Genomic DNA, 19,469 nt, shown 5'->3' on the forward strand with positions numbered 1-19,469 from the left:
GTGTGGGGTGTGTGGAGTGTGTGGTTTTTGGTATGTGTGGTGTGTGTGGTGTGTGTGTGCTGTGTGTGTCGTTTGTGGTGTGTGTGGTGTGGGTGTGGTGTGTTTGCTCTTTGGTGTGTGTGGTGTGTGTGTGGCGTGTGTGCGTGGTGTGTGTGGTGTGTGTGGTTGTGTGTGTGTGGTGTGTGTGGTGTGGGTGTGGTGTGTTTGCTCTGTGGTGTGTGTGTGGTGTGTGTGGTGTGTGGTGTGGATGTGGTGTGTTTGCTCTGTGGTGTGGGTGTGTGGTGTGGGTGTGGTGTGTGTGGAGTGTGTGTGGTGTGTGTGGGGGTGTGTGTGTGCTGTGTGTGTCATTTGTGGTGTGTGTGGTGTGGGTGTGGTGTGTTTGCTCTTTGGTGTGTGTGGTGTGTGTGTGGTGTGTGTGCATGGTGTGTGTGGTGTGTGTGGTTGTGTGTGGTGTGTGTGGTGTGGGTGTAGTGTGTTTGCTCTGTGGTGTGTGTGTGTGGTGTGTGTGGTGTGTGGTGTGGATGTGGTATGTTTGCTCTGTGGTGTGTGTGTGTGGTGTGTGGTGTGTGTGTGTGGTGTGTGGTGTGTGTGTGGTGTGTGTGGGGGGTGTGTGTGCTGTGTGTGTCGTTTGTGGTGTGTGTGGTGTGGGTGTGGTGTGTTTGCTCTTTGGTGTGTGTGGTGTGTGTGTGGCGTGTGTGCGTGGTGTGTGTGGTTTGTGGTGTGTGCGTCGTGTGTGTGGTGTGTGTGGTGTGTGTGTGATGTGTGGTGTGGTATTGTGTGTGTTGTGTGTGTGATGTGTGTGGGGTGTGGTGTGTGTGTGGTGTGTGTGGTGTGTGTGGTATGTGGGGTTCGTGGGGGGTGTTTTTGTTGTGTGTGTGATGTGTGTGGTGTGTTTGTGTGTGGTGTGTGTTTTGTGTGTGGTTTGTGGTGTGTGTGGTGTGGGTGTGGTGTGTTTGCTCTGGGGTGTGTGTGTGGTGTGCTGTGTGTGTGGTGTGTGTGTGTGGTGTGGGTGGTGTGGGTGTGGTGTGTTTGCTCTGGAGTGTGTGTGTGGTGTGTGGTTTGTGTGTGGTTTGTGTGTGGTGTGTGTGGCTTGTGGTGTGTGTGTCGTGTGGTGTGTGTGTTGTGTGTGTCATGTGTGGTGTGTGTGTGGTGTTTGATGTGGGGTGTGTATGGGTTGTTTTGGGGGTGGTGTGGTGTGTGTGGTGTGTGTGGTGTGTGTGGTGTGTGGTGTGGGTGTGGTGTGTGGTGTGGGTGTGCTGTGTTTGCTCTGGGGTGTGTGTGGGGTGTATGTGTGGTGTGTGGTTTGTGTGTGGTGTGTGTGTGGTTTGTGTGTGGTGTGTGTGGTGCGTGTATTTTGTGGTGTGTGTGTCGTGTGTGTGGTTTGTGGTCTGTGTGTTGTGTGTGTGGTGTGGGTGGTGTGGATGTGGTGTTTGCTCTGTGGTGTGTGTGGGGTGTGTGTGTGGGGTGTGGTGTGTGTGTTTGGTGTGTGTGGTGTGTGTGGTGTGTGTGTAGTGTGTGTGTGGTGTTTGTGGTGTTTGTGTGTGTGGGGTGTGTGTGGCGTGTGTGTGGCGTGTGTGGTTTGTGGTGTGTGGTGAGTGTGTGTGGTGTGTGGTCTGGTATTTTGTGTGGTGTGTGTGTGGTGTGCAGTCTGGTATTGTGTGTGTGGGGTGTGTGTGTTGTGTGTGTGATGTGTGTGGTGTGTGGTGTTGATGTGCGGTGTGTGGGGTGTTTTTGGGGTGTGGTGTGTGTTGTGGGTGTGCTGTGTTTGCTCTGGGGTGTGTGTGGGGGTGTGTGTGTGGGGTGTGTGTGTGGGGTGTGTGCTGTTTGTGTGTGGTGTGTGCGTGGTGTGTGTGGTTTGTGGTGTGTGTGTCGAGTGTGTGGTTTGTGGTCTGTGTGTTGTGTGTGGTGTGTGTGTAGTGTGTGTGTGGTGTGTGTGGTGTGGGTGAGGTGTTTGCTCTGTGGTGTGTGTGGGGTGTGTGGTGTGGTGTGTATAGTCTGGTATTGTGTGGGTGGTGTGTGTGGTTTGTGGTGTGTGCGTCTGTGTGGGGTGTGTGTGTGTTTGTTGTGTTTGTTGTGTGTGTGGTGTGGTATTGTGTGTGTGGTGCGTGTGTGGTGTGTATAGTTTGTGGTATGTGTGTGTGGTGTGTGTGTGGTGTGTGTGTGGTGTGTGGTGTATGGTGTGGTTGTCTGTGTGGTGTTTGTGGTGTGTGTGGTGTGGATGTGGTGTGTTTGCTCTGGGGTGTGTGTGTGGTGTGTGTGTGTGGAGTGGGGTGTGTGTGGTGTGTGTGGTGTATGTGTGTGCTTTGTGTGTTTGGTGTGTGAGTGGTGTGTGGTGTAGTATTGTGTTAGTGGTGCGTGTGTGTGGTGTGGTGTGTGGTGTGTGTGGTTTGTGTGTGTGGTGTGTGTGTAGTCTGGTATTGTGTGTGTGGTGTGTGTGGTTTGTGGTGTGTGCATGTGGTTGCGTGTGTAGTCTGGTGTTGTGTGTGTTTGGTGTGTGTGGTTTGTGGTGTGTGCGTGTGGTTGCGTGTGTAGTCTGGTGTTGTGTGTGTTTGGTGTGTGTGGTTTGTGGTGTGTGCATCGTGTGTGTGGTGTGTGTGGTTTGTGTGTGGTGTTGTGTGTTGTGTGGTGTGGTATTGTGTGTGTGGTGTGTGTGGTATGTGTGGTGTGTGGTGTGTGTGGTGTGTGTGTGGTGTGTGTGTAGTCTGGTATTGTGTGTGTGGTGTGTGTGGTTTGTGGTGTGTGCGTGTGGTGTGCGTGTGTAGTCTGGTGTGTGTGTTTGGTGTGTGTGGTTTGTGGTGTGTGCATGCTGTGTGGTGTGGTATTGTGTGTGTGGTATGTGTGGTTTGTGGTGTGTGTGTGGTGTGTGTGGTGTGTGTGGTGTGTGCGTGCTGTGTGTGTGTTGTGTGTTGTGTGTGGTTGTGTGTGTCTGGTGCGTGTGGTGTGTGTGGTGTTTTTGCTCTGGGTGTGTGTGTGGTGTGGTGTGTGTGGTGTGTGGTGTGTGTGTGGTTTGTGTGTGTGGCGTGTGTGGTGTGTGTGGCTTGTGGTGTGTGTCATGTGGTGTGTTGTCTTGTATTGCGTGTGGTGTGTGTGTGGTATGTGTGTGTGGTGTGTGGTCTGGTATTATGTGTGTGTGGTGTGTGTGGTGTGGTATTGTGTGTGGGGTGTGTGTGGTGTGTGTGTGTGGTGTGTGGTCTGGTATTGTGTGTGTGGTCTGTGGTTTGTGGTGTGTGGTGTGTGGTCTGGTATTGTGTGTAGTGTGTGTGTGTGGTGTGTGTGTGGTGTTGGTCTGTATTGTGTGGTGTGTTGTGTGTGTGGTGTGTGTGGTGTGTGGTCTGATATTGTGTGTGGGGTGTGTGTGTGTGGTGGTGTGTGTGGTGTGTGTGGTGTGTGGTCTGGTATTGTGTGTGTGTGGTATGTGTGGTGTGTGTGGTGTGTGTTTGTGGTGTGTGTGTTTGTGGTGTGTGGTCTGGTATTGTGTGTGGTGTGTGTGTGGTGTGTGGTGTGTGTTTGTGGTGTGTGTGTGGTGTGTGGTCTGGTATTGTGTGTGGTGTGTGTGTGGTGTGTGTGGTGTGTAGTCTGGTATTATGTGTGTGTGGTGTGTGTGGGGTGTGTGTGTGGTGTGTGTGGTGTGTGTGTGGTGTGTGTGTGATGTGTGGTCTTGTATTGTGTGTGGTGTGTGTGTGGTGTGTGTGTGGTGTGTAGTCTGGTATTATGTGTGTGTGGTGTGCGTGGGGTGTGTGTGGTGTGGGTGTGTGTGTGTTGTGGGTGTGGTTTGTAGTGTGTGTGGTGTGGTATTGTGTGGGGTGTGTGTGTGGTGTGTGGTCTCGTGTTGTTTGTGGTGTGTGTGTGGTGTGTGTGGTTTGTGGTGTGTGTTGTGTGGTGTGGTATTGTGTGTGGTGTGGTATTGTGTGTGGAGCGTGTGTGTGTTGCGTGTGGTGTGTGTGGTTTGTGGTGTGTGTGGTGTGTGTGTGATGTGTGGTGTGTGTTTTGTGGTGTATGGTGTGGTTGTCTGTGTGGTGTTTGTGATGTGTGTGTGGTGTGGATGTGGTGTGTTTGTTCTGGGGTGTGTGTGTGGGGTGTGTGTGGTGCGTGGTGTGTGTGGTGTGTGGTGTGTGTGCTTTGTGTGTTTTGTGTGTGTGGTTTGTGGTGTTGTGTGTGTGGAGTGTGGTGTGGTATTGTGTTAGTGGTGCGTGTGTGTTGTGTGTGGTTTGTGGTGTGTGTGTTGTGTGTGTGGTGTGTGTAGTCTGGTATTTGTGTGGTGTGTGTGGTGTGAGTGTGTAGTCTGTTATTGTGTTTGGTGTGTGTGGTTTGTGGTGTGCGTCGTGTGTGTGGTGTGTGTGGTTTGTGGTGTGTGTGTGTGGTGTGTAGTGTGGTTTTGTGTGTGTGGTGTGTGTTTTGTGGTGTGTGCATCGTGTGTGTGGTGTGTTTGTGGTGTGTGGTCTGGTATTGTGTGTGTGTGTGGTGTGTGTGGTGTGTCGTGTGTGTCGTGTGTGTGGTTTGTGTGTGGTGTGTGGTCTGGGTGTGGTGTTTGCTCTGGTGTGTGTGTGGTTGGTGTTTGGGGTGTGTGTATGGTGTGTGTGTGTGGTGTGTGTGTTTGTGGTGGGTGTGTGGTGGATGTGTTTTGTGTTGTGTGTGTCGTGTAGTATGTGTGTGGTGTGTGTTTTGTTTGTGGTGTGTGTGGTGTGTGTGGTTTGTGTGTGGTGTGCGTGATGTGTGGTGTGCGGTGTGTGCTGTTGTGTGTGGTGTTGTGTGTGGTGTGTGTGTTTGTGTGGTGTGTGTGATGTGTGTGGTGTGTATAGTTTGTGGTGTGTGTGGTGTGTGTGGTTGTGATGTGTGTGTGGTGTGTGTGGTTTGTGGTGTGTGTGTGGTCTGTGTGGTTTGTGGTGTGTGTGGTGTGTGTGGTGTGTGCGTGGTGTGCGTGGTGTGTGTGGTGTGTGTGGTGTGTGCGTGGTGTGTGTGTGGTATGTGTGGTTTGTGGTGTGTGTGTGGTATGTGTGGTGTGTTGTGTGTGTGGATTGTGTGTGGTGTGTGTGTGCTGTGTGGTGTGTGTGTGCTGTGTGGTATTGTTTGTGTGGTGTGTGTGGTGTGTGTTTGTGGTGTGTGTGGTGTGTGGTCTGGTATTGTGTGTGGTGTGTGTGGTGTGTGGTCTGGGATTATGTGTGTGGTGTATGTGTTGTGTGTGTTCTGTGTGTGGTTTTTGTTTTGTGTGTGGTGTGTGTGGTGTGGTATTGTGTGTGTGGTGTGTGTGGGGTGTGTGCGTTGGGTGTGTGTGGGGTGTGGTCTTGCGTTGTTTATGGTGTGTGTGTGTGGTGTGTGTGGCTTGTGTGTGTGTTGTGTGGCCTGGTGTTATGTGTGTGTGGTGTGCGTGGTGTGTGTGGTGTGTGCGTGGTGTGTGTGGTGTGTGTGGTGTGTGGTTTGTGGTGTGTGTGTTGTGTGTTGTGTGTGGTCTGGTATTGTGTGTGGTGTGTGGGGGTGTGTGGGGGTGTGTGGTCTGTTATTGTGTGTGTGGTGTGTGTAGTGTGTTTTGTTTGTGGTGTATGTGGTGTGTGGTCTGGTATTGTGTGTAGTGTATGTGGTGTGTGTGTGTGGTGTGTGGTCTGTATTGTGCGTGGTGTGTAGTCTGGTATTGTGTGTGTGTGTGGTGTGTGTGGTTTGTGGTGTGTGTGTTTGTGGTGTGTGGTCTGGTATTGTGTGTGGTGTGTGTGTGGTGTGTGTGGTGTGTGTGGTGTGTTTGTGGTGTGTGGTCTTGTGTGTGCTGTGTGTGTGTGCTGTGTGGTCTGGTATTATGTATGTGTGGTGTGTGTGGTGTGTGGTGTGTGTGGTTTATGGTGTGTGTGTGGTGTGTGTGGTTTGTGTGGTTTGTGTTGTGTGTCTGGGTGTGGTGTTTGCTCTGGGATGTGTTTGGTGTGTGTGTGGTGTGTGGGGTGTGTGTGTATTTGTGGTGTGTGTGGTGTGTCCTGTGTGTGTCGTGTGTGTCATGTGTGTGTGGTGTGTGTGGTGTGTGGTGTGTGTGGTGTGTGGTCTAGGTGTGGTGTTTGCTCTGGGATGTGTGTGGTGTGTGTGTGGGGTGTGTGGGGTGTGTGTGGGGTGTGTGTGGGGTGTGTGTGTATTTGTGGGGTGTGTGGTGTGTGTTTGTGGTGTGTGTGTGTGTGTGGTGTGTGGTCTTGTGTGCTGTGTGTGTGTGCTGTGTGGTCTGGTATTATGTATGTGTGGTGTGTGTGGTGTGTGGTGTGTGTGGTGTGTGTGGTTTATGGTGTGTGTGTGGTGTGTGTGGTTTGTGTGGTTTGTGTTGTGTGTCTGGGTGTGGTGTTTGCTCTGGGATGTGTTTGGTGTGTGTGTGGTGTGTGGTGTGTGTGTGTATTTGTGGTGTGTGTGGTGTGTCCTGTGTGTGGTGTGTGTGGTGTGTGATGTGTGTGGTGTGTGGTCTGGGTGTGGTGTTTGCTCTGGGATGTGTGTGGTGTGTGTGTGGTGTGTGTGTGGTTTGTGTGTGTGGTGTGTGTGTATTTGTGGTGTGTGTGGTGTGTCCTGTGTTTGTCGTGTGTGTCGTGTGTGTGTGGTGTGTGGTGTGTGTGTGGTGTGTGGTGTGTGTGTGGTGTTTGCTCTGGGGTGGGTGTGTGGTGGGTGTGTGGTGTGTTTGTGTGTATGGTGTGTGTGTGTGGTGGGTGTGTTTTGTGTTGTGTGTCATGTGATGTGTGTGTGGTGTGTGGTGTGTGTGGATTGTGTGGTGTGTGTGGTGTGTGTGATGTGTGGTGTGTGCGTGTGTGCGTGTGCTGTGTGGTGTGGTATTGTGTGTGTGGTGTGTGTGGTGTGGTATTGTGTGTGTGGTACGTGTGGTGTGTGTGTGGTGTGTGTGGTTTGTGGTGTGTGTGGTGTGTGTGTGGTGTGTGGTCTGGTATTGTGTGTGTGTGGTGTGTGTTTGTGGTGTGTGGTCTGTATTGTGTGTGGTGTGTGTGGTGTGTGTATGTGTGGTATGTGTGTGGTGTATGGTCTGGTATTGTGTGTGTGGTGTGTGTTTGTGGTGTGTGGTCTGTATTGTGTGTGGTGTGTGTATGTGTGGTGTGTGTGGTGTGTGTATGTGTGGTGTGTGTATGTGTGGTGTGTGTATGTGTGGTGTGTGTGGTGTGTGTATGTGTGGTGTGTGTGGTTAGTGTGGTGTGTGTGTGCGGGGTGTGGTGTGTGGTCTGGTAGTGTGTGTGTGTGGTGTGTGTGTGGTGTGTGGTGTGTGTGTGTGGTGTGTGGTCTGGTATTATGTGTGTGGTGTGTGCGGTGTGTGCGTGGTGTGTGTGTGGTGTGTGCGGTGTGTGGTGTGTGGTCTGGGTGTGGTGTTTGCTCTGGGATGTGTGTGTTGTGTGTGTGTTGTGTGTGTGTTGTGTGTGTATTTGTGGTGTGTGTGGTGTGTGTGGTGTGTCCTGTGTTTGTTGTGTGTGTCGTGTGTGTGTGGTGTGTGTGGTTTGTGGGGTGTGTGTGTGGTCGGTGTGTGGTGTGTGTGTATGGTGTGTGTGTGTGTGTATTTGTAGTGGGTGTGGTGTGTGTGGTTTGTGGTGTGTGTGGGGTGTGTGTGTTGTGTGTGGTCTGGTATTGTGTGTGGTGTGTGTGTTTGGTGTGTGGTCTGGTATTGTGTGTAGTGTGTGTGTGGTGTGTGGTCTGTATTGTGTGTGGTGTGTGTGGTGTGTGTTAGTGTGCTGTGTGTGGTGTGTGTGGTGTGTGGTCTGTTATTGTGTGTGGTGTGTGTGGTGTGTGTGGGTGGTGTGTGTGGTGTGTGGTCTGGTATTGTTTGTGTGTGTGGTGTGTGTGGTTTGTGGTGTGTGTGGTGTGTGTTTGTGGTGTGTGTGTGTGGTGTGTAGTCTGGCATTGTGTGTGGTGTGTGTGGTGTGTGTGGTGTGTGTTTCTGGTGTGTGTGTGTGGTCTTGTAGTGTGTGTGCTGTGTGTGTGCTGTGTGTGTGTGCTGTGTGGTCTGGCATTATGTATGTGTGGTGTGTGTGGTGTGTGTGTGGTGTGTGGTGTGTCCTGTGTGTGTCGTGTGTCGTGTGTGTGTGGTGTGTGTGGTTTGTGGTGTGTGTGTGGTGTGTGGTCTGGGTGTGGTGTTTGCTCTGGGATGTGTGTGTTGTGTGTGTGTTGTGTGTGTGTTGTGTGTGTATTTGTGGTGTGTGTGTGGTGTGTGTGGTGTGTCCTGTGTTTGTTGTGTGTGTCGTGTGTGTGTGGTGTGTGTGGTTTGTGGTGTGTGTGGTGTGTGGTCTGGGTGTGGTGTTTGCTCTGGGGTGTGTGTGTGGTCGGTGTGTGGTGTGTGTGTATGGTGTGTGTGTGTGTGTATTTGTAGTGGGTGTGGTGGGTGTTTTGTGTTGTGTGTGTCGTGTGATGTGTGTGTGGTGTGTGGTGTGTGTGTGATGTGGTGTGTGGTGTGTGTGTGCTGTGTGGTGTGGTATTGTGTGTGTGGTATGTGTGGTGTGTGTGTGTGGTATGTGTGGTTTGTGGTGTGTGTGGGGTGTGTGTGTGGTATGTGTGGTTTGTTGTGTGTGGGGTGTATGTTTGTGGTGTGTGGTCTGGTGTTGTTTGTGGTGTGTGTGTTTGTGTGGTGTGTGGTGTGTGTGTGGTGTGTGTGTGGTGTGTGGTCTGGTATTGTGTGTGTGTGTGGTGTGTTTGTGGTGTGTGGTCTGTATTGTGTGTGGTGTGTGTGGTGTGTGTATGTGTGGTGTGTGTGGTGTGTGTGGTGTGCGTGGTGTGTGTGTGTGCGGGGTGTGGTGTGTGGTCTGATATTGTGTGTGTGTGGTGTGTGTGGTGTGTGTTTGTGGTGTGTGTGTGTGGTGTGTGGTCTGGTATTGTGTGTGGTGTGTGTTTGTGGTGTGTATATGTGGGGTGTGGTCTGGTGTGTGTGTGTGGTGTGTGTGGTGTGTGGTCTGTTATTGTGTGTGTGTTTGTGTGTGCGGGGTGTGGTGTGTGTGTGGTGTGTGTTCCTGACAGGAGCGGCATCCTCAGCCTGTGTCTCCCGTCCTGCCTTCCAGCCTCCCTGGCTCTCCTGGGGGGTGTCGCCTGCTGGGCCCATGACTCTGGGGATGGGCGGTGGGTGGGGCCCCTCCTGGGCAGCGCTGCCCTGGGTCCTGGCGCCGAGTGCCCCGAGTGCCCCCCGGGTGTCGGGGTGCATGCTCACTCTGCGAGCGCCCCCCCAGGTGTCGGGGCGCTTCGGGGTGCACACTCACCCTGGAGCGCGGCGCTCCCTCTGCGTGGCCGTGGGAGTCACACGCGGTGGCGTGTGGCGTGGGGTGTGTGTGGCGTGCGGTGCGTTCATGGCTGGGAGGGTGTTCTCAGCCCGCGTCGCCTGTCACGTCCTCCCTGCCGCGGCCCCTTGGGGTGCTGTGGGTGGGGGGTCCCGCTGGGCCCTGGCCTCCCTCTCACTCTCGGGCGGGGAGGTGCGTGGGGGGCGCCCCCACCCGGCCGCCGCGTCTTCGCCTCGAGCGGGCGTCCCGGCTGTGGGGTGCACCCGGCCTGGCGGGCCGGGCTCCCGCCGGGGGCCTTGGGGACTCACGTGACCTGCAGCCTGGGGGGCTGTGGAGCTGCGCTCAGGGGTCCCAGCCCCAGGGGTTGTCACGGAGGGGGTCGGGACCCGCACCCCAGCTGGGTGCGGGGCTGCTGGCACCCCTTCTTCCTGGTGTCCTGCTGGCGACCTCTTCCCGGGGCCTCCTCTCCCGACCCCGCGGCTGGTGGGGGGCACAGAGGGAGTTCGGAGCTTTGCTGTGTCCCCCACCGCAGTGGGGCGCCGGGGCTCACACACACCCCCGCGCCCGACCGGCCCGCACTCTCTTGGGGAGCGGTAGCGGCTTCCTGAGATGTGCGCCCCTCAGCTGCCCCGTCCCTGGAGGGGCGTCCCTGGAAGGGCGGGCTCCGGGGCCCCACTCCCCGCGCAGACGGTCGCGGGGTCACCTCCAGGCGTGGCGCGGGGCGGGCGCCGGCCGGTCCTCGGGAGGCGGCGTGTGCGGCCGGGGTCCTGGCAGCGCCTGGTGGGGGAGGAGGAGACACCGGGCTTGGGGCATCCCGGTCTCGGCCCCAACGCCCCTTACCCGGCCGCCCCCCTGTGACGGTCCCGAGAAATGCTGAGGCCCCGAAGGGCGCGCCTCCTGGGGCGGGCGCTGGCGTGGGGGTCTGGCCGCCTGCTGTGACGCGGAAGCCCGAGGGGCCGTCCCACGCCTGCCGCGGGCGCCCCCAGCCCGGCCAGCAGCTCCCCGGGCCGTTTCTTTGCCTTCGAGGGACGGTCACCCAGGCCGGGACCGCGGCCCTTGGGGGGAGCGTCCTGGCCTGTGTCCCTGTCTGCAGCGGGGCTCCCGCCCGCCCTGTCTCCCTCCGGGGCTTTGGGGGGGCGGCCCGGCCCCTCCCGCGCAGGGTGACCCCCGTGTCTTCCCGCGCAGGGCGTGCTGTCCAACATCTCGTCCATCACCGACCTCGGCGGCTTCGACCCCGTCTGGCTCTTCCTCGTGGTGGGAGGAGTGATGTTCATCCTGGGGTTCGCGGGGTGCATCGGGGCCCTCCGGGAGAACACCTTCCTGCTCAAGTTCGTGAGTATCCCACGCCGCGCGGGCACTGCCGGGGGCGTCTCGTGGCTGGGGCCGCCCACCGGCTCCCCGGCCCGGCGGGCGGCTTCTCGGGCGGCTTCTCGGGCGGACGCCACCTGCGGGAGGAGGGAGACCCCACGTCACCCTGCGAGCGACGCCCTCCCGGTGCAGCAGGCGGCTGCGTGGGGCCGGCTGGGGCGCGGGGGCCGGCGCCCTCCCTCTGGGGGCCGTGTGCTGTGAGGACAGGGCTACGGGGAGACGCAAGCCCTTGTTTCCTGCAGAGCACAGCGCCCCTTGGTGCGGCCCGCAGCACCCCCCCCCCCGTGCCCTCGCCGGCACTCTGGGCCTGACCCCAGGGGCCCTTCCCCAGCCGTAACTGGGGTGTCAGAGCGAGCGTGAGAAGGGGCGCCCTTGCCTGGAGGTTCCCGCCGGGGAGAGCAGAGCGGCAGGTGCTGCCGGGCGGGCGCAGGAGGCGCGGGTGTGCAGCCGGGTCGGCCCCGGCCCGCAGCGTGGGGGTCCCCGAGGAGAGCGAGAGAGGCAGCCGCCTTCCTGGGGCGCAGGAGCCGCCGGGGTCTCCAGGGGAAAGCATTTGAGTCGTTCCATCGTCACTGAAAGGACAGCGACGGCACCTGCCAGGGTGGACCCGGCCCTCGCGGGCCCCCGTCTCCCGTGATGCGGGTTCGCTTTCGGGCACCGCGGGTTAGCTGCGCAGGGAAACACCAGGACCCCGAAAGCGCGGTCATGGACTGACCTCATGAAACCCTTGGAGGGGGGAGCGCCCTGGGGCGGCGCAGCAAAGCCCCTGCTGTGCACGCGGCCGCGCGCGGGGCAAGGCGGCCTCTCGGGAGGAGGCGTCTCTGCGGGACGCAACGAGCCCTCACGGCGGCTCGGCGCGGGTCTTCCCTCCTAGTTCTCTGTGTTCCTGGGAATCATCTTCTTCCTGGAGCTCACGGCCGGGGTCCTGGCGTTCGTCTTCAAAGACTGGATCAAAGACCAGCTGTACTTCTTCATCAACAACAACATCCGCGCCTACCGCGACGACATCGACCTGCAGAACCTCATCGACTTCACCCAGGAGTATGTAAGTCCACCTTCTTGCCAGCACCCGCCCCCGCCACTGAACTCCCGCGTGGGCGGCGCGCCCTTCCTCCTTCCCTGCCCCTCTGCGGTGGTCTCCGTGCGCCACAGCTCGCGACTGTGCTTATGGACACACTGTTGTCCACGAGTTCCCAAGAGACGTCCTCCAGATACACAGCTGGTGTCTGGTGGCGGCAGCATTCTGGGCGGGGCTGGCTCAGTGAGGGGGCCCAGCCCCGCTGTGAGGTCACAATGCAGCAGCGTGCGGCTGCCCTGGCCGCTGTGGTGGCCCAGCCCCGTGGCTGCCAAAGTTGAGGGCCTCCCTGGTGGCACAAGCGTTTCGTCTCAGCACTATCAAGCTGTCCCCAGCCACTGCAGCACGAGTTCCATCCCCCGTCAGGGAGCTCCCCACGCGGCGCGGCAGACCTCCCCTGTCTCCCCGCTGCTGCCTCAGCCGTGTGTTGCAGTGGATCCACCTGTTCTGCTCCCCGCTCTGTCTCTGGGGAGTCCTCTCACCCGCCTACCCCACACCTCTGGCCTGTACCCCAATTCTTGTAAGCATAAATACATAAATCTTTAAAAAAAAAAGAAACCCAAAACCCAAAGTTGAGGAAGTGCTGGGCCCGGAAGCAGTTAGCGGGGGAGAGACACGAGCGAGGGTCTCTGCCCAGCCTGGGCTCACGCGGAGCCCCAGCCGTGGAGGGGAGCGCAGGGTCCCCCACCCAGAAGGCTGAGTGGTCCCGCGGGCCCAGGCTCAGCGCTGGTGCCAGAATCTGAGCCGCTCCACGGCCTTGGGCTAATGGGCTGTGGCCTGTTGGTCCAGTAGTGAAATGGAAACCACAGTACCTGCTTCGCCCGTGGGGGTGTGATGGCAGCTTCGGGTCTCAGGTCCCACCACTGCCGCTCTGTCGCTCACGCGCCGGAATGGGCACAAGCTGCGCAGGCCCGCGGCGCCGTGTGGGGCAGCAGGCAGGCCCAGGTGCCGACGGCGCGTCTCGCGGGGTCGGTCTTGGGAGTTGGCAGGGTCCCCTTTGAGAGGGCAGGGAGCTGCCCGCGAGACCTGCCTGGGCCGGGCTGGGCCATGCTGGTGTCTGGTGGCGGCAGCATTCTGGGCGGAGTTGGCTGAGGGGGCCCAGCCCCCGCTGTGAGGTCACAATGCAGCAGCGTGAGGCTGCCCTGGCCGCTGTGGTGGCCCAGCCCCGTGGCTGCCTGCGCTTATTGAGCACACCAGGGGCCGGCCGGTCAGGCCGCAGAGGACCAGACAGCCGAGGGGCCTGTGCACACACACTCTTGACGTGCAGCCTGCGCTCTCCGGGGCTGCTCTTCGTGTCATTTTATTTCCCTATCACGGAGTTTAGTGGTTTGAAGTAGCTCTTGGTCCTGAAAGCCTTAGAAGTTAGTCAGGGCTGGATGTTCACTGTCTCCGAGAAGAGCTGGGGAGCGAGGCCGGGGCCGGGGAGGGGGCAGCCCTCACCTGGGCCCCTCAAGGGGCGATGAATTTACACCTTAGTTTCTCATGATTTTATTGGATGATTCAATTTCAAAGCTGAAAATGACAATCCATGCCCTTGTTACAAACATTCAGTGGAAACAGACATGTGATAAAAAGCCTCTGAAAATGCCGGGGCAGCGGGTGTGCCGACCCTGGCGATGGAGGAGGCCCCCCACAGGCCCCAGCCTGCGCCCCGCAGCGAGGCGGCTCTCAGGGCCCCTCAAGGTGTAGAGATCAAAGGTTTTAAACTTCAGCCTCTTGATCTTCACCCGCACCTCCAGCTGCCCTGTTCTGTCCTTGCCAATCCTTCCAGAATGTTCCTATGACTGTGCCTCCTCCCTCCCTGCCTAGCCCCCCGGCCGTGGTTGTCCGGTCTCAGGCCAGCACAGTCTCAGCCCCGCTCAGCGAGGTGCCCGGGCTGCTCTGGTTGAAGCCTGTGTGTGACGGCGCACTTGGCGCTGCGGCCGCGGCGGGTGGGGGCGGGCGCAGGCGCCGGGCTGCCTCCCAGCCTGGAGGTTCTAATTCTCTCCTGTTTGCTCTAGTGGCAGTGCTGTGGGGCTTTTGGAGCTGATGATTGGAACCTAAATATTTACTTCAATTGCACAGATTCCAATGCAAGTCGAGAGCGATGTGGCGTGCCTTTCTCCTGCTGCACTAAAGACCCCGCAGTAAGTGAGCCTGGCGCGCCGGGCGGTGGGGGAGCGGGCGCCTGTGTCTCCAGAGGCCTGGGCTTGCTAGCTCTTCCTAGCTGCAGCTCCTTTGCTGTAGTGCTCAGCCCTTCCCAGCAGGAGTCAGGATGGCTGATAGGAACTTAGCAGCATAGGCTGGTGCCTATTCCAAACGTTTTCAGGCCTTGGCTCTTATAAGTCCAGAACGTTCCTTCTGGGGGAGACACCACCATCTTCTTGTGGGAGAGCAGACACACATGGAGCTGAAGTGACCCTCTGGGGACGGGGGCAGCACCCTGGCCTGGCTGCTGCACCACGTGCTGCCTCTCACGGGAGGCCGGGCCTGCGGCTGGAGCCCGGTGCTGGCTGGGGTTAGGAGCCCCTCTCCTGGCTTACTTCAGTAGGGGTAGCACAGGGCTGACTACTGCCCAGGCTCTCAGGGAATGATCAGTACAGTAGTTGCAGCTTGTATTTGATTTAAGAAAGAACCATCACACCTGCCCATAAGCCACTCCTTTCCACCACGTTTTAAGTTGTATTTTGGGTCACATCATGTACCTGGTATATCGACAGAAGCACTTGTAATGCGGTGCCCTTGTTTTAAGTAAAAACCAGAACTGAGTGGTCCAGGGACGAGTGTGAGGTCCTCTGTGCTCCTCCCTTCGGGATTCACGCGCCCCGTCTGGCTCATCCATCCCCGGGCCGCCTGCGCACCCCCACCCGTGGAGCAGGGCCGGCGGGTGCAGGACTGCGGGCTGTCTTCCCCGCAGGGGGAGCAGGGGGCGTGGGCTCTTTCAGACGGCTGCGGTCTGGGGTGGGAAAGCGGAGCCTCCCTGCAGGCTGCCCATCAGGGTCCCCCTGGGCTGGGCTCTCGATTTCAAGGAGACAGAATCAGTGAGGACGGCGCTCCCTGCTCTGAGGCTGGCCACACCGGCGGCCATCCCGCAGACTGCGCTCTCCCCCACGCGGTGCTGCCCTCGCTTCCCTCTGAGAAATCGTGGAGGCTGCCTGCGGCCATCAGCCCCCTCCACTTCGGGGGCTCCAGGCGGAGTGGGCGTACCCCACCGTCACTAAGCCAGTCGCAGCTGCCGGCCTGGCGGAGGGGACGGGAGATCGAGCCCCCGACAGTGGAACCGCGTGTGTGCTGAGGGCCCGTGGGGGGTCACCGCGTCTGCTGATGGGGTTTTATTGGCATTGTTTTGTTTTTAATTATTAAAGTAACACCTTCCTGGACAGCCCACTCAAGCAATAGAGACGTATACAGATTAGAAAGACAAAGACACCCCTCAAAAAGTGCATAACCGAGGCGGCCTGGCGCCAGGGCTCCCCACCCCTGAGTCTCCCCACCCCCGACTTGCAGGGCTTTCTGGTGTTGGCCGAGCCTCGGCTTTCCTGGTTTGAAGAGAGGGCGTGTTCAAGGCTGGGTTCCGAGCACCGCCGCGGGGGGCGCAGCACAGCGGTGCTCATTTCCACGCGCCGGGGGTGTCTGCGCGGCTGGAGCGGCACGGCCGGCGTGGACGGGGGTCTTCTGCCTCGCCCTCGCGGGCTTGCCGTCTGCGGGCGCTGAGCCCCCCTTCTGTGTTGTGTCTCGCCAGGAGGATGTCATCAACACGCAGTGCGGCTACGACGCCAGGCAGAAACCAGTAAGTGGCGCCCGCCGCGGGCCCAGGGCCGGGCGCCGTGTGCGTGTGCTGACTGTGCTCTCCTCTCCCCCGTGAAGGAGGTCGACCAGCAGATCGTGATCTACACGAAGGGCTGCGTGCCCCAGTTTGAGAAGTGGCTGCAGGACAACCTGACCATCGTGGCCGGTATTTTCATAGGCATCGCGCTGCTGCAGGTGAGGGTCCTTGCGCGCGCCGCGGGGCAGGGACGCAGGAACCTGCCGCCAGCAGCGTCACCCAGTCGCCTCCATGCCATGGTCGCGAGACACGCTGCAGGCCAGGGGAGCAGACCTGAACCATTTGCCGTGTATTTTACAGAGGCTCTGATTTTAGGGGCTGCTCTTCTGAGCTGCAGCCGCCCAGCGTGTCCCGGGCCGGCACTGCATGTGGCAGGGGTGACGGGCAGCGGGTGCTCGAGTCAGTCCCACCGCAAGGTGAAGGTGTCCTGGGATTCCAGGTCCTCCCGGGCCCCTTTCTGAGATGACTTACAAAGTGTGGTGAGCAAAGGGAGCGCCCGCTTTTCCTCCCGGGTGTCCCGATAACGGAGCTGCATCCTTGAGGGCGGCACACGGAGCAGTTACTGAAAGCAAAGAGACACTCTGTGATGGAGACACTCTGCGTCCGGCGCTGCGGGCGTCGTGTTGTGAAGGTGGCGATATTCTTCCAGCTGGCCCACAGACTCAGGGCGATCCCTACCAAAATTCCAAGCACATTTTTTGTTTTTCTTAAAAATGAACAAACTGATCCTAAAATTCTGATGGAAATGCAAGGACCCCAGAATAGCAAACTGAAAGGGAATAGAGTTTGAGAATTCACACTCCCCAGCGCAAGACTTACACAAAGCCACAGGAATCAGGACGGTACGTGCCAGTATTAGGTAGAACATATCGAAAGACAGAATGGAATTGAAATCCCAGGGGAAAATATACATTTAAAGTCCATTGATTTTATTGTTATATTTTAGGTTTAATTTTTTAATTATTTTATACATTTTTACATCATTTTTAGTTTTTATGCAATGTGCGCTTTCTCATCTCGGGTATAGTCGCTGTGAAATTCCCACCATCCATCCGCCCGTGCGCCATCACCATAGTCCCTTGTGCTCCCCCCACCCGTTTTGATCCACCTCCCTCCTCCCGCCCCTGCAGAATGTCTCTGCTTTATAGTTGCCTGTTGATTTTGATTTTTACTTTATTATAATTACTTTTTTTTCTGATCCCTTATTTGGGTCCCCTACAGTCCTCCTATAAACAAAACCATCTACTATTTTTCTTTGTCTTTCTGGCTTATTTCGCTGAGCATGATCCCTTCCAGCTCCATCCATGTTGCCGCAAATGGCATGAGTTTATCTTTGATTGCTGAGTAATATTCCATGGTGTAGATGGACCACATCTTTTTTTTTTTTAAGATTTATTTATTTATACAAGCACTGGGCACAGTCAGAGCGCAGGAGGGTGAGAGAGTTCACCAGAGCCAGAGCGGGGAGCAGAGCAGGCAGAAGGACCGAAGGACACTGCTGAGGGGAGCAGCGGGCGGCAGGAGGGGTCTGCGCGCTATGTGGGACCCTCCTCCGGTGGCCAGGGATTGAACTGGTGCTGCAGAAGCTGCGGGCAGCTTTGCAACCCAGCGCTCAACTGCTGTGCCACCCGGGAGGCCCTAGAGCACATCTTCTTGATCCAGATCTTATTATTATTTTTTCTGACAAGGAGCCCAAGCCCAGTCAATAGGAAAAGGGTTTTTTTGACAGGTGGCTCTGAACCGCCTGAAAGTAAGAGTGAAAGCTGTAAAGCTCACAGAAGAAAGTGCAGGTATCAGGCCTCCCCTGGTGGCACAGCAGTTGAGCGCTGGATTGCGAAGCTGCCCGCAGCCCGGCGCCCCCCCCTTCCCCGAGAGCCCCACATGGCGCGCAGACCTCTCCTGCCGCCCGCTGCTCCCCTCAGCAGTGTCCTTCGGTCCTTCTGCCTGCTCTGCTCCCCGCTCTGGCTCTGGCGAATTCTCTCACCCTCCCGCGCTTCTGACTGTACCCAGTGCTTGTATAAATAAATAAACCTTTAAAAAAAAAAAAAAAGGAAGTGCAGGCATCAGTCTCCGTGCTCTTGCACTGGGCAGTGTTTTCCTAGAGAGGATGCCAGAAGCACAAGTAATTAAAGAAAAAGTAGATTAGCTGGACTTCATCAAAACAAAAAAAGTGCTGGAAAAATTTGAAGATGGGCAAAGACCTGAGTAGCTCTGTCTCCAGAGAACCTTCCTAGGTGGCTAATAAGCGCTTGAAAAGGTGCCCAGCACTGTCAGGCGTCGGAGCCGTGGCTCGGCAGCCAGCAGACGCCCTGAGGTGGCGGCGCCAGGAGCCGCGGGGTGCAGGCTCGGGGACCCTGCCCGGGGCGGGTGCACGGACGCGCCTCTCTGGAAGCCGCGGCGGTTCCGCAGAGAATGAAGCGCAGGTGCCTCACGCAGGAGCGCGCAGCTCTTCCCGCCGTGGCCTGGCCACAGCCCTCCCCACACGCCGCGGCGGCGCCCCGGGGACGGCGGGTCCGGGCTGTGCGGGCTGTGCGGCCGCGCTGCCCAGCGGCTCCTGCGGCCGGGGCACTTCGCGGGCGGCCCTTGGCAACATTTTGCTGCGAGGATCCGCGCCCCGGGGTTGCCCAGAGCTGGGGAGGGCCCAGGACCGGCCGTGGAGCCCTCAGGGGGGGTCCCCGAGGGGGAGGGCTGCTTCCGGGAGCCCCGAGACCTGCTGGGGTCAGAGCGCGGGGCGTCGCGCCTCCTGGGCCGAGGGACTGACCGACGGAGCCTCCCCGCGAGGAGTGACTCTGCCGCGTCCACCTGTGAGGCCGGCGGGAGGCGGGAGGCGGCCGGGAAGCCGGGTGAGGCGAGGCGCTCCCTGTGACGCTCTCGTCCTTCCTCCCTCAGATCTTCGGGATCTGCCTGGCGCAGAACCTGGTGAGCGACATAGAAGCCGTGCGGGCCAGCTGGTAGGGCCGGCGGCGCGAGGACACGGCGGCGAGGGCCGCCCCGCCGCCCCGGTGGACCGCAGCGCCGCTGAGCGCTTGTGCCGGCCCGGGCGCCGCGCACCGACGACCGCCTGGAAGAAACCGGCAGCCGCGGCGGCTGCGCCAGACTCTCCGCTGTCGCCGCCTGCGAGCCCGAGTCTCACCGGAAAGGGCGGCCGGGAGGGTTGTGCTGCCCTCGCGCTCCCGCCTAGCAGCCGCCTCCGCACCCGCCCCGGCTGGCTGGGGGCGGCTCCCCCGGCGTCCCCTGCAAGGGCCTGGCCCAGTGTCCCCGAGCAGGCCCGGCTGCTGCGGCCCCGGCCCTCGCGAGCCGCGTCAGGCCGGCGGGGACTCGCCGCTCCCCGAGGAAGCCGCGCGTGCGGGCGCCGGGCGCGGGGTTGGCGCGGGCGGAGCTGGCGTCCAGGCGGCCGAGCTTTCCCGGCCAGAGGAATCCACGGAGGAGCGAGGGGCTGAGGAGGGGCTGAGGAGAGGCTGAGGAGGGGCTGAGGAGGGGCTGAGGAGGGGCTGAGGAGGGGCTGAGGAGGGGCTGAGGAGGGGCTGAGGAGGGGCTGAGGAGGGGCTGAGGAGGGGCTGAGGAGGGGCTGAGGAGGGGCTGAGGAGGGGCTGAGGAGAGGCTGAGGAGGGGCTGAGGAGGGGCTGAGGAGGGGCTGAGGAGAGGCTGAGGAGGGGCTGAGGAGGGGCTGAGGAGGGGCTGAGGAGGGGCTGAGGAGGGGCTGAGGAGGGGCTGAGGAGGGGCTGAGGAGGGGCTGAGGAGGGGCTGAGGAGGGGCTGAGGAGGGGCTGAGGAGGGGCTGAGGAGGGGCTGAGGAGGGGCTGAGGAGGGGCTGAGGAGGGGCTGAGGAGGGGCTGAGGAGGGGCTGAGGAGGGGCTGAGGAGGGGCTGAGGAGGGGCTGAGGAGGGGCTGAGGAGGGGCTGAGGAGGGGCTGAGGAGAGGCTGAGGAGAGGCTGAGGAGAGGCTGGCGACAGGCCCCGCCCGGCCCCGCCCGCGGCTTCTGCGCTCCTCGGCCTCGCGCCCGCGTGGAGGTT

The 19,469-nt window shown here is 59.0% G+C and overlaps 1 protein-coding gene across 1 annotated transcript in view; it reads left to right on the plus strand.

Annotated features, from left to right (window-relative positions):
* TSPAN5 (tetraspanin 5) overlaps positions 1–18,412 on the plus strand; it is a gene marked incomplete at both ends in the record, with an annotated part of 99,470 nt that extends 81,058 nt beyond the window's left edge. Inside the window, 6 exons of the mRNA XM_084252174.1 lie at positions 10,398–10,544; positions 11,452–11,622; positions 13,653–13,778; positions 15,374–15,421; positions 15,499–15,615; positions 18,347–18,412. Coding sequence (XP_084108300.1) covers positions 10,398–10,544; positions 11,452–11,622; positions 13,653–13,778; positions 15,374–15,421; positions 15,499–15,615; positions 18,347–18,412 — 675 coding nt within the window. The remainder of the gene's footprint in view (positions 1–10,397; positions 10,545–11,451; positions 11,623–13,652; positions 13,779–15,373; positions 15,422–15,498; positions 15,616–18,346) is intronic.
* Positions 18,413–19,469: the final 1,057 nt, after the last annotated feature.

The sequence above is a fragment of the Talpa europaea genome, assembly GCF_964194135.1.
Source record: "Talpa europaea genome assembly, chromosome: 13".
Classification (NCBI taxonomy): domain Eukaryota; kingdom Metazoa; phylum Chordata; class Mammalia; order Eulipotyphla; family Talpidae; genus Talpa; species Talpa europaea.